Here is a 14874-nt window from a genome sequence, read left to right as displayed (position 1 = left end):
TCAAGAACTCATGGTAAGATTGGAGTAAGTACAGTCACTGTTATCATTCTACCTGAAAAGATCAATCAAAATCAGTGATGATGTTACAGTAAAAACAGAGCAGTAAGCCAAGGAGAGCTACTGTATAATTGAAGTGTATTCATACTCAGTAATAATATGAAGTGACAACTGATGATAGGAAGGGTAAATATTACAAAGAATAACTTCACCTACTTCTAATAATAATGAGCTGAAATATTTTTTTTCCAGTAAAGTTAAGCAATACTTAAGCCCTTTACATATTAGTAGGAGTTTTTGTTTTGATCCATGTGCAAAAAGAAAATTTAAAAAAGGCAAGGAGAAGACACTGTAATGACTCAGTTATAGCTGCCATGTCAAAATACAGTTTCAAGCCCCTCAGGTTGAAGAAATAAGTAACAAGGAAAAATTATTTGCCAGTGGTGGAGTTTTTGTGGCTTGATACCATAAAAGTAAGAAAATTAGTGATTTAGTGTCCTTATGTGGAAAGAACATGCAAAATGGAGTGTTCATTCTGTGGAGGTTCATAAAGGCTGAGACATCCACTGAAGTATTTCCAGACTGTGGAAAATTAGAAGGATGGGTATAGGGACTTTTACTGGAGAGAAGGAGAACACAAAAAATCTCTCCCATCTGAAAGGCCTGGAAATTTGTCTGAGCACAGTAAATTTATTTGTTCAGTATTGATTCTGAGGAATGGGAACACATGATACAGATTCTGTTTGGCCTTCAAAAGTTTTATGAGCAGTATAGACTTTTGCAGTTAGTAAAACATGAGTACAGCACAATATAGGTAAGTATCTACGTGTACTTTTATGAATTTGTGACTGTGAAAAGGAAATCTCAGTTTCTTGTTTGGCAATTCACAATGTAGACTATGTAAACTGAAAAAACTGCAATTTTCCCTTTGCTTTTAAGGGCAGTGACTAAATTCCATAGCTCGGACTGTAGGGCAAGTTGGTTGCAATAAATAATTTACATCTTTTTATTTCCCTGGAGGAATCTAGCAAATAATCAAGCATTTTATTTTAAAAAATAAGGTTTATGGCCAGAATATTGGCATGTAATGACCTGACCTCACATGTAGAACACCGCAATATGTTGCCATTTGAAATAGAAAAAAGAGAAATTGAAAACTGACAAGACTTAAAAATCTGTAGCTATCAATTGTGCATGCTCAGAGCACATTATACATGAATTTTTCATGAAAATCTTCTGTGGAGAACATTTATTCTCATTATACAATGGCACGATAAACCAGTTCCTTCCAAAGAAATATTACTGAAACTAAATCTCTTGATAGCACATCTGTGGTCTAGACTGGGTGCCAGTATTTGCAAAGCTATAGGAACCTGGGAGAGATTTACAAACTGCCAAGATGCACCAAAGCTTTAAACTGCTGCAGATGCATCCTTCACTACAGCTAAGGAGAAGCACGTGTGTGTGTGCATGCATGCATATATTTCTGCTAAAGGGAGTAATCCACTCACAAATATACACAGCTTAAGTCCAGTCTACCTCTGTCTTTTTGAATCCCTTTATAAATGTCAAATGTTAAACTATACAATCTAGAACACTGCATCAGAAGTACAGGAAGGAGTTGCAGCCTTTTGTGATTGTTTTCAGCTGCCTGCAAAGTATCAGCTACCTGTGACCCTGACTTATAGGATATGAAGCATGTTGACAGTGATCCTACTTGCAAAGGAATGTGAAGCTGAGCTTCCAAAGAACAGAAGAACCGGTTTGTTTCAATGATCCATTAGTGCATGTCACACATTTAAAATTCCAAAATTGTCTTTGGTCCTCAAACATTGCTCAAAACTGAAATCAGAACCTGAGGGGAGATTTTATCCAGGGCATTTGGAGAAAATGCTGATAATGCCTGACGCCAAGCCCCTGTGTCTTAATAACCTTTCCTATTTAAAAACTGGGTTCCTATCTAACCTTTTTGTCACAACCTAGCAAAATACACAGAGTTAAGGACTGTTTACCTTACACGTCACTCCCTTTAACTCAATATTTTACCGTTCCCTTTGACTTATTATTGTACCATTAGGAACGGATCCTTGCAGAAAGATACGCTCCATTGTTTTAAAGCAATTAGTAAAGTTGATGCAACATTTAGAATAAATTTTCCCATTAGGGAAAGTAGGCAATAGAAAACTACTCATTAAATAAAACCACTCAGAGCAGGGAATTCCAGCAGCCTGTATATATAAATATAGATACTTCCAATAATGCTTACAGGCTGTAACTCTCCACTCCTTCTGAAAATAGTCTTTCTACTGTTGCTTAGCCTGTTCCTTAATAGATGAAAAGCAAATATTTGTGCTTAGAAAACACTTCTTATTCCTTCCTCGGTAGGACTGAAGTCTCCATTGTAAGCACAGTAGCCACCATCAGTCATTTCTATGTGTTGATGTCAGAATGCTTATGGTACATCTGAGCTTTTTCGAAAATCACATTTGCTTATTTTCCTTAACAGCAAGGCAGCAAACTGAATTCCTGGGTCAGAAGGAAAGTTGGAAAGGATACAGCACCGTGCACTGCAGGAAATGTATGCAAAATAGCAGTGTCTGAGCTATTTTGAAGTGTAGTTCATAACAGGTAGTCTTTTGTGTTGTGAGCCAGCTACGAGATCATTGAATTAGTCCCATTTTTTTCATGTCAAAGCATGAAATTTAAGCTAATTCTGTGAGTATCATAAAAGTGAACAAGATTATTTTCTCCTCTGCTTACTTGCTACTTCCAGAAGTCCCCTTGAAAGCAGTTCTATATTGTTATGATTTCATATAGTTGTAAAAAAGAACTACTGTGTCTCCAGAATATAAACCCATTGCTAGAATGTACCAGGTGAAGTGACATATTTATGCTCGTTGTTGCCCTGACTTTTCACTAGGAACTGCTTGTAACCTTGCTTCATCCCTGGGCTGGGAGTGTAAGGCAGATAGGGGCAGTCTGGAGGAACATCCTTTGAGCTGACAGCAAGATGACAGGACGACTCATAGTGACTGCTTTTTCTGTTTCAAATCTGCTTGTGCAACTGCAGTTTTCGTGCTCCGTGTGGAAGACAATGTCATTGAGAACATATTTTCTTCTGGGAGGACTGATAAGCAGGGAATGGCAAGGGAGGAAAGCACTGATGTCCCGGAGGCTAAAAGATGGAGTAAAGAGTATACAGAGTGGGAAATACATTGAGGAGGAGGACAGCACCCAAGGAAGGAAGAAGGAAAGGTAAACAAATAATTATAACATCAAGAATGATAGTAAAACTAAAAGAACAAAAACTCTCTTGAAATGCAAAGTATAATCTGGGGCTTATATTAATCAACTGAGCTTCATTAATACTAGTGACTCATAACAACACCAATTCCTGGTCTGACTGAACATGGGCAATAGGAAAGACAAAACTCAGTGATCAGTGATGAAAACTATGCAGGTATTTGGATGGAATCTGCATTCCAGAAGCCAAGTCTATAGGTCTGAGTTTAAATCTCATTCTCTAAATTCCTCCAGGCTTTTCTTTCCCCACTCCTAAGTGAACACTACAGTTGTCAGTATGGTGAGCATCAGAGAGACAGGACCCAGCCACCTCTGACCCATACTGCATGCACAAAACCAACAACAAATCAAAAACCTGACTTTTACACATCATAACATAATGACTGCAACAGACATCAACTGCTGTTCTGCCAAGAGCTTCACAGAGAGGCCTCCTGCGTTAGCCCTGGTACATCAGACATCGCAGCAAACCCTTCCTAAACTTTTCTCTATGTTGAACTTGTCAGTCCACTGGCAGATTCATTACTTTTGGACTCTACACTGAGTTGAACCAGCTGCATATAGATAAAATTATTGAAAAAAAAAAAAAAGAAAGAAAGAAAACTGTTGACAGAATGCTTGAAATCTCTGCTTGAGACAACGTTCAGTCTCAGCAAAGCACCTGAGATAGTGGCAGGTTAGCAGTGAGGCCTGAGAGACATCACACTCAACTGTAAATCAGGGCTCTAACCACAGCCACATGGCTTTACCATCTGTTGAATGGGTGCATTTTTCCCCCATCTCACACTGTTGCTGTGAAACTTGGTGAAATCATTTCAAGCTGCATCAAGGAACAAAAAGTCAGGCACAAGCCAAACTTGGGGGCAAAGTTTTCAGATAGATTGAGCTTGGTCCAACTTCTGGAAACACCGTGATCTTGACTGAACATAAAATAGGAGGAAACCAAATGTGTAGGAACATCTGCTTTACGTATCTTCTTAATAGCCTGTGAAAAAGCTTTGGATGAGTTGGTCACTAAGAGCTGTTGAATGACTCACCCCTGCATAAGCAAAGGGAGGAAAGAAGCCTTGTCTGCAGTGGTTGTGTCACTGTTGTGCAACACCACCTCCCCAGGCTCACAGACAGGAAACTATAGCGTTGCAGCTACAGGAGGTACCCATGCCCTTCTGACCACGTTATTTCTTTCTTTTAGAATCTGTAGTTTATTAGATGATTTTGGCTATTGTGCTACTGGAGGCTACTATTGTCAGCAAAGTTAGGTTTTCCAGAAAGAAGGTCATCATGCAACACCCTGGAAACAAGTATTCTCACAATTAATTCATATCTTTAAGACTATATTACAACCTTATGCTTGGAAAGCACTTACTGTTCCAGACTGAAAACAAGTGTTGCATCAGAAAAGTTATTAAAAACATTGATCAACATCATGCCACATCAGATGCATGTGGCCCACATTAATCATCTGAATAAGCCACACTGAAAACTGAAGTGCCTTTTCATGGTAATTACATAGTCTTCTTCACACAAAAACACATCCCATATTGATGACAAGGAGCTGAAAAAAAAAATCCTATTGGTGCCCATGTCTGCTTAATGTATCCAAGTTTCACCTCGACATTTAAATACTTTTATAACACCATGAGCAATAAAAAAGTCACATGCACAGTCTCTTGGTTTTGCAGTCTGCATGGACATTGACTGAAGGCTTTCACACTGCAAGCAGTAGGTGGCATGCTTAAAAAATAAATATTAATCTCAGGAAAATATTCTCATGCTGTTTTACTGTTGTTCTTAAAACTCAAATGCAAAACAATCTACCAAGAGATAAAATAGGAAAACAGTGTACTCTTGAATTCTTTACATAAACTTGGACTGGCTAAAGGGAAATTCTAGTGTGAATCAAAAGCTAGAAGACAGAATTGTGGGCAACCATAAAAATGAGATACATGAAGCAGAATAACTGAATATGTTGCCATTCATCCCATAGGAAAAAAGCATTATCATCACTGCTCTTGTCAAATATGCAAATAAGTGATTATATTATTTCAAATAAATTTATCCCACTCATTTCTGGGAAGACAAGGTACACAGTACTCTTCTCTTGTAGCTCTGCTATTTGGCTTAAAGACTTGATTCTTCTTAGTCTAAGTTGCCTCAAAGGGGGATGAAGTGACCATTCTGGGTGGACTGGAAAGTTTCTTTAAGTGGTTCGGGAGTCTCCAGGTTGAACGGTATACAAAAACAGGTGATTCTTATTTGAAAAGCGGGTGGAATGCTGTAAGAATAATAACTGTCTATGGGATTTATTTTCTTAGGTAGGTAAGTGACAGAAAGGGAGAGAAAAGCAACATACTGACTCTTGGCATAGACTAGCCCCTGTAAACTCAAATTTTTTGTCTGAGGGTGCATCAAGAAAACACTACATTTAGTTCATATTAATGTGAAAAAGTGACACAGCTACCTACACCCTCCCAGACCACAGCTACATTGTGAAAACCACTGGGGTTCTTTGAGCTTTCTATTTTTGTTATTCCTCACTTGCATCCAGAAACTGATTTATTACTGAGGCTATAGAGGAGGAAGAGAGGAAAAGCTAAACATTTTGTGTGCTCTGCATCTGGCAAGACATAAAACACTTGAGTTTCAAGCATGAGACAGGTCACTGACAGTGACAGACACGGCTGGCAACATCTCAGTTCAGCAGCAGTAACTCATCATCTGAGCTGAGTGTAATTGTCACCAGGTGCCAAGTCCCATTGACTCTGTCTGTGGGGCACCAGGCTCCCAAAGAAATTATCACATGAAATTCTCCTACACGGTGTGTTTTTTCCATTTGCTGGGATGAACTGACACCAAAGAAAATCCCCTCTGCATTCCTTTTGACAGTTAATATCTCTATTGTATTCTCTTGAGTCCCACAGAAAGCAGTGCATAAAGAAAACAAGTTTATCCTCTCAGAGGCTGAAACTTGATCACTTTTAGTTAAAAGGGCTGAGAAACGCAGTAACTTTCATTGCAGCAGTTTCTTCTGAGGAAGATGTTGGAAAGTATTAGTGTCTCAGGGAGACACTGTGCTCTACTGGGAAATAATAATGCCCACCCTCACCACTAACTAGAAGGCAGACAGTGATCTTTGTCTCTGGTGTACTGGAGAAATCAAAAACAATGCACGTTAAGTACTGAGAGCTGCAGTGTGCATTTTGTCCAAAGCAGAAACTGTGCTGGTACTTGGTAGAGAACAAACAAAACATAAGTACCAGCTAAAATATGTTAATGCTTTAAATGCATCACAGACACCACTAAGAATGGCTTGTAGCTCACTATAAAATGAAATGGCTTGCATTTATATCATGTAGAATCACTGCAATGTTACATGTCTTGATTATGTATTTTCATGCACTTTCATTATTTTTCATGCATTTTCAGTATTAACTAACACTGCTACATGAAGAATCCTGCATCAGTTGGAAAAGTCTGTGTCTCATGTTCTCTACTTATCTTTAGTAGGACTTTTCCCCAATTGACATTAGATGTTTACAGAACATTTTAAACCAATGGTACCACTATATATATTAAAAAAAAACCAAAACCAAAAAACAAAACAACAAACCTAAAACATGTATTTGAAAGATCGGTTCTAGTCTGCCAAGCTATTTCTGTGGCAAGACATTCTGCTTTGGCAAAGAATAAAGCTAACAGATGACAGAGTACTTGAGGAGCTGTGTAAGAATCATTGGGATAATATCTATTAGTGCTTCTGAAATTTCCAAAGTAGTGTACAAATGTTTTTCTTTACCTCTGAAGGAAGGAAGAATTATGACTCAAAAGTGTCTGAAAGTTGAGAACTGCAACTGTGTTATTTAATGAAACTGAAAAAAATGTGGCTATATGTTAGAAGGGGAGAAAACAAGAAGGAAGACCTGACCTAATTAGCGTGAGTTGACCTTGCAAATGGGATCAAAGAATGCTTTAAAAATCATTTAGCAACTGCCTACCAAGAAAACTAGAATTCCTAGATTAAAAATGTATTAAATTTTTACTGTAATTTATTAATTAGAGATTTTTCTATCCTTACAGTGTCTTATGATACATCAAGCCCTCACAGTAGAGAAAATGGTAACTTGGTAGAGGTGTGATACAAGAAGGTCAGCCAAGTATTTTTATTTTCCTGTTTCCTGTCCTTGAACCACAGAACTCTGTGAGCTGGAAGTGACCATTAGAAGTTATCCAGTGCAATACCCTCCTGGAAGCAGATCTAGTTACAGTAAGGAATTCCTGGCCATGTGCAGTTGGGCTTTGAATCCTGTGAATCTCTGAAGATGAAGAACCTCTTTGCACCTCTGTTCCAATATCTGACCCCCCTAGTGGTGAATAATTTTCCTTTCCATCTAATTTCAATGTCTTGTATTCCATCTTGTGTCCATTGCCTCTCAACCTGACAATGAAGATCTTGAGTAGAATCCCATTAAATAAATAAAATAGATGTAGACATCAATGAGATCTCCACTTTGCTTTCTCTGAATAAACCCAGTTCTGTCAGCCTGTCTCACACATCACATGCTACAGTCTATCAAGTGATCTCAATTCATTATGTGTCAATGTTTTCCCTGTACTGCAGAGCCCATGACTGGATATGATACTGGTATCATATCTGGTATGATATGATCTGGTATCCTGATTGGCTGCATATGCTTTTGCTAACTCAGTGCAGTATGTATTTAGCCTCTTTTGCACAAGGGTACCCTGCCAACTTTGATAGCTAGGGAGACTTTTCTAAGACTGAAGAGATTTCCTTATAATTCCATCCACATTGAAGCTTGGCATTCTTGAAAGTGCTTTTACCACCAGCTTCCTAAATCTGTTATATCAGGCTAGTTATTCCCAGTCCCATGTGAGTTTGCTGGCAAACTTTTTTTTTGTTTGTTTGTTTTGCCCAATAATAGGCAAACCATAAAAGAAACACAAGCCATCTCTGTAATCATTTTCTCTCATCATTTGTTCTCCGTGAGTTCTTTTCCTTTGTTCTACTTGAAAACATTTGTAGTAAAAAAGATTAGCCTTTGTGTATAGCAGTACATAATGCCCTGTTAAGCCAGTGGGAGTTTCACATGTGAATGAATTCTATAGTCTAGCCAGAGCTCCACTCTGCTTGTCTGCTTTAATCAAGAGAGTGTGATTCATATCTGAGAATTTTTGAAAAATCAAATTTGATTAGTATGAGAATCATTCATGTGTTCCCAGCATACTTCAGAAGCATAATCTCGGATTCAAATTTTATGTAGCTAAAACCAAAATGTAGGTCATATTAAAAATTATTTTAGAATACTTGGATAAATTCTCTGTATCCACAGCTACAAAGAATCCAACCATTCATTTATCTTTATCTGCTAAATATTTCCAATTTTTCACTTTTTTATGTGATTTCTGCATTTAATATCCTCTAACATCAGATTGTCTTTTTCTTCTGATGTAGTTTTCTATATATTAAGTAAGGGTGATGGGAGTACACGAAACAATTCATAGTCAGATTTTGGAATTTCTGCATGATACAGAGAGTCAAATTTTAATGTGGAATGGAAACAATGACAACAAACCGTATTCAAGCCAAGAATTATAATTTAGATCAAATATAAAGTATCCTAGTGTTGATTTATGTCTATGGTAAAATTCATGTTGATACATTATATCTCTTGCACATAGTTAAGATTCAAAGGAAATTAAAAAAAAAAAAAAAGTGAAACAAACAAACAAACATAATTTATGTAAATCTGTAGACACTTTTGTAAATACTGAATAGTTTAAGTAAACGCATATTATAAAAGCAAATTACAAAGCAATGGATGAAAAGAGTTACTGCTAATTTTTCCTTACCTGTTCCAAGAAACAAGACATGGTATCTTCCATCAGCAGCATTCACTCGGTCCACAGCAATCTTTGTATACTTGTAGTCTGTTCCTATCCGGATGATTAATGGCCTCTTATGTATTGGGTAAATGGGATTATACATCAAAGGATGATTTCTAATGAAGGTCACAACATCATCTGGAAACTCTTTGGTTGTCCGCATATTTGGTGTGAAGGCTCCTCCTGGACACTGCACAAAACATTCACAGTAATGCTTAGCAATGCTTACCATCATTCAGAGATTTCCTCTGTAATTCATTTACAAATATTGACTGAGAGCTGGCAAAATAAGTTCCCAAAAGAACACCTCAGACACTGACTGAAAGTAATTGTATTCCAGTAACTGGCATGAAATACTTGAATAGTTATGCTTTTATCCCCCATCGATTCAGATAAAGCAAACAGAAACATAATTTTGCAATATAAAAATCCATTGATGGCTAAGTTCCACAGTTCTGGACCTATTTCCACATTCATTATATTTCCAGACATGCTTTGGAAAAAAACAAATCCAAGTAATTGACAGGGAAGATAAAGCTGTTGTGTTACAGAACTAGTTCAAAGATAAAAGGTAAAGTCTGATAACCAAATGTAATTTCTTTAACATCTCTTCAGTCATTATTTTGATTATAAGGCAGTGAAAATATCTGTGATTTATCTTAATTTGAAAAAGCAGCAGTATATGTTTGAAGTAGGATATCTGATATCTTGAGACAGTTGATCATTCACAAGATCTTACCTACACCATCTTTTACAAGAAAACATAGAAATCCATTAGTTTTCTAGATGCGTCTTTAAATTCAGTGAAAAGCCACCAAAATAATCAGCCCTAAAGCATTCTGGACTTCAAGATGAAAGTAAAAGCAGTCTCAAAAAGTTCAAGTGCCTGCTGAGGGTGAACCTAAAACAAGATTCTATGATTCTGAGGCTTTAGGAGCTATGTCAGTGTCTGATAGAATGTGCTGGATGTACCCATGCTCATTTACACAACTACTTCAGCCACTGTCATCTCAGTTTTCACTGCTGCTCCTGATATTTTCTGTCAGATTGCTGGGATATGGATCTCTCCTTGGAATACTGGAACTATTCAGAAACATTTCAACAAATTAATTTCCAGTAGGAAAATTTTTATTTGTTCAGTACAAAACATTTCATGAAAACTTGTTCCTTTTGATGAGGCCAATTCTTAGGACTAGGATGGAATCTGTATTCAGAACCACAGAATCAAAAATAGCTAGTAGTGTAGGGATAGTGTCGCCTCACCTGACTTTTGCTGTCTCTGAGTCAGACATTTATTCTTAGCTATGTAGCTTTCCTCTACAGTCAGTAATTCATACTAGACACCCTACTTTTATATGGATAAGATTACGTAAAATGTATCTTATTTTGAGAGACTAGGAAACTCACCGTGGGTATATGACTCATATGTCCAGCCTACCTGATGTAAGCAAACAGTAAAATCTGGGTCTTGGCATCCCAAGGGATCCCTCTAACCACCAGGCAGGAGTGTCAGTCCTATTCTTGCCACTAAAAGCTGTTTTCATTCACCTTATTAACTATTCATTAAGCAATGCCAGGAATCAATTACAAGCAGACTGTAGCCTAATGCCAGATTTTGAAATCAGCTTCTAGCTCTGGTAGGAATAGCTTAAAAGAAACTGCTCCACCATCAGATACCTTCAGCAGAAAGAACTGGAAGTCAGCTCAAATATGGGTCTCTTTTCCCATCTGAAGTGCTTGACAATTGATTCTTCTGAACTTAATTATTTATCCTAACAGTTTTGGCTAGGTGCTCATCACAGATGATGATATTACATGCTGGCTTACTAAGAATGCTGACAAAATCTAGTTTGTATTATCTTGTTTGCCTTTTTTCCTTCCATGGAACTTCCATCCAGTCTTGCAGGTGATGTATGCAGATATCTGCTATGATTAGTAACAAGTGATGATAAAAGAACTGTCTTCTTGGAGTTAATAGCAAGATTATTCTTCTTGGTAGTGACCTTCTAGCTAATGTTTCCACTCTAGATGGACATTGTTTCACCTGCAGTTCAAACTGAACTTTCTTGTCTCATGCAGTTCAGTTAAAAGAAGGTTTTCTCTGATACTGTTGGTCCTCCTTCCATTCTTGACTTGGAGATCATAAAGACTCACGTCTTGGACTTCCTGAAAAATGGCTGTGCAATTTTTCACTTAAGTAAGACTCTAAAAACTTCCATTAAAATGCTGTTCTGTATAAGTCCTCAAAAAATGTCTTTTTTTTTTTTTTTTTACTATTTCTCATACAAACAAATACCAAGTGAAAGATGCTAATGAGAAACACTATAAATTTTCCCTTTCCTGAAGGGATTGAATCTGTATCCTCCACACCTCATTCAAAGGATCAGTTACACAGTAATTATGCTCACAGTTGAACACTGTGCAGTAAGATTACAGACAGAAGCAGAATTATTTCATTTACAGTATATTCTTCAATGTGCTGTAGGTAGAAAAAGTATTCCTATAAACTGAAAAATGGAAACTATCCTCAAACATGACTGAATTTAGTAGGAAGCTGCCAATTATAGTTTATTTTTTCCGTAAGTTTTGCTTATGGAGAAATAAGAAACCACCACTGGTATTTAGTGAACAGCAGCCAAATTCTGAAGAATTGATCGTGACCAAATGTATGTATTGCTTTATTTAATTCTACTGAAACTATGTTGAACCCCTTTTACTGTTTATCCAATGTACTGAAACATAATAAACGTTCAATTCTGTCCAAAGTTTTTGTATGAATATCTCTCTAGGCAACTATAAAGTAGGATTTTCCATGTTAAGAAAAAATGCATCCTAGTGTAGTTCTGCATCCTAGAAGTAGCAATAACCTTTGTTCCAGAGAAAAAGATTAATGTATCTTAGTATGTACGCTTGGAAATTCACAGCTAGGCCTAAGAATATAATTACTCTCTTGATGACCTAATTTTTACAGATTTTGACATAACTGAAAAACAGAGTTTGCAGTATGCATGTAAAAAATTAGAATATTTTGAGTGTGTAGAAAACAAAAGCAGAGAAGTGCCATTGTAGAAAACACACCTTTGGGATATTGTTCTATAGCCGAATTGTGAGGAAGCAGAAAAAAATCAGTGATCAGGAAATCTCTAATAATCATCTTAAAAGACCTTGTTTCAGTTTTGTTTTTGGTGTGAGTTAAGAATTTATCTTCAAATTAAAAGTTGACCAGCATGTCTGAAAAAGTGTAGATTTTTTTTTTTTTACTAGTCAAATTTAAATCTGAATTTTCTTTTTCCTTTTCCATTGTGCTTCTGGACTAGTGATAAGACTAGAGGGAATGGCTTCAAGCTGCACCAGGGGAGGTTCAGGTTGGATGTTAGGAAATACAATTACTCTGAACGAGTGGTCAGGCACTGGAGTGGGCTGCCCAGGGAGGTGGTGGAGTCACCAATCCTGGAGGTGTTCAAGGAACATTTAGACACTATGCTGAGGGACATGGTATAGTGAGAACTGGTGATGGGTGGATAGTTGGACTAGATGATCTTGTGGGTCTTTTCCAAACGTGGTTATTCTGTGATTCTATGATTCCTTCAGGCTCATCTGGAATACCACATAAGCCTCCATGAGAAGAACCTCCTTGGCAAACAAACAATAACGTGGCTGTGCTTTAGGAAATATATACAAGCACAGTATTCTGAAGCAGTAAGAAATTTTGAAATCACAAGAGCACAACATTTCCTATTTAAATGGGCCATTTATTTTTTATTTCTGTCAAGTTTAAACTTAAAGTTTCAGTGAACTCATCAGATTAGAGAGCTATTAATTAATGGCAGAAAAGGAACAATGCTAGCATTTGAACATGGTGGAATATCATGTATTGAGTAGCTAATTTTAGAGATCTAGGGACACGAAGTTCCAAGTCTTCCAATCACTCTGAACTGTACTAAAACACTAAGAATGGTGTCCACAGACAGAATTTTGGACACACTCAAAATTTGTATGCTTATTTATGTAATTATGTTTTGCTAAATCCTGCACACAAAAATTATATGTGCATGCAAAAGATCTGACTGTTTTTAAGTGACATAACTCTTACCATCTTTGAGCAGAAAGAAGAGAGATTAATATCTTACGTGACAATGACTGTAATTTTTATGGAAGATTTCCAGATACTGCATGATTTGAATGGTAAGGTGAGAAGCAAATAAAATTGTTCTGAACTGTAACTAAATGCCATAGTCACATACAGACTGTTATCCTGGAATAAATTATATCTATTTATGTATTAAACAAAGAAAAGTAATTGGCAAGCCTCTATAAACATATTATGTACTTACAGTGCCAGGTCGCGGGTACGGAATTCTGCCCTGATATGGAATCAGCTGATGGTTTGGGCCCTCCTTGTGTGCAAATGGCCCATTAAACACAGTCTGGATGTCAGATAAATGATACACACACACAGCTGAGCCTTTAAAAATGGAGCTGGAAAACAGTAGGAAAAGGTTAGCATTTTAACCTTCAAACATTTCTATAGATTTTCCATTATTTTGTATGTCCCAGTGCTGAAAGGTACTTCTAAAATAACATAATACAACTTAATACTTCCACAGCATGGATTTACTACAAATTAACTAATCTAGGTTCCCAGTATACACCACTGACCTTTACAACTGAGCAACTTTTTTGAACCATGAACTAAAAAAATAAGGAAGGACTTAACTACCTCTGCGGTAGAAATAAGAAATTTTTAAAAGGTTGAATAAAAAAGAAATATAATGTGATCCCAGTTAAATCAGCAGCAAAAATACTGCTGACTTAAGTGAGACAAGAGTTTTATAAACTTTGTGCTGCTAAGCTCAGCAGAGATTTCCAGAGCTCCCTATCAATATGTGAACCACAAGACCACCATAAGCCTCCTACAATCCATGGCTAAAATGTTAATAAAAACATCCAGAACAATTAAAAATTGTTAAATCACTATATTCTGTTGCCTGCTTTTCTAAGCAAAATGGAGACAGGTGTGGCTGTAAGAGAATTATACTCCTATGCAGTCCTCAAAGGGAGTTGAAATATAAGCTTCCTGAAGAGAAAGGAGGGGTCCTATAAGAAAAGAACATTCATTTTTTTTCCATTTCTACCAGCAATGGTATGATATCTCCTCAAACAGTACAAGCTGTGAATGGCCTCCATCACACAGTGACCATGCAAAGCATCAGAGGAATAACTCCTAGGGTAATGCTAAGACTGACTGTTGTGAAGTAATTATCTATTTTTTTATTTATTTTATTTTTTTATTTTTACTGCATATAAGACTTGGGATATTTATTCCAGTAAAGTCTAGATGGTCTAAAATATGCCTGATATCAACTTAAGGACAAAGATTCTGTGATTCTATGATAATCTAAGTAACTCTCTGTTTTCAGTCAGTGAAAAAAAACCACAAAAAACACTCTGGAAGAAAACTGAAAGCATGAAATTTTCAAATCTGCATTTATGTAGTGTCTAAACAAACCAAGTGCTACAGATTACCCAGCAAACCACATTGCTCTCAGCTATATATGTGTTAGCATGAAGAAACTTGTAGATGAATTATAATATTTGTGGAAATTTTTGTAGGCACTTAAAGGTTTTTTAAAAGTGCTTTTAATCATTTCAGATGTTTTACATCAGATT

General features: G+C 36.7%; 1 protein-coding gene across 2 annotated transcripts in view; it reads right to left on the bottom strand.

Annotated features, from left to right (window-relative positions):
- The window catches only part of SEMA3C (semaphorin 3C), a 124062-nt gene that overhangs the window by 15400 nt on the left and 93788 nt on the right, over window positions 1–14874 (bottom strand). For both annotated transcript variants that reach the window (XM_015878047.2, XM_015878131.1), the window contains 2 exons: window positions 13539–13683; window positions 9172–9394 (listed from right to left, as the gene is read on the bottom strand). In XM_015878047.2, coding sequence (XP_015733533.1) covers window positions 9172–9394; window positions 13539–13683 — 368 coding nt within the window. The remainder of the gene's footprint in view (window positions 1–9171; window positions 9395–13538; window positions 13684–14874) is intronic.

This window comes from Coturnix japonica, chromosome 1 (genome assembly GCF_001577835.2).
Source record: "Coturnix japonica isolate 7356 chromosome 1, Coturnix japonica 2.1, whole genome shotgun sequence".
NCBI lineage: Eukaryota > Metazoa > Chordata > Aves > Galliformes > Phasianidae > Coturnix > Coturnix japonica.
Note: the sequence above shows the minus strand (reverse complement) of the source record. Positions and strands in the feature narration are given on the sequence as shown.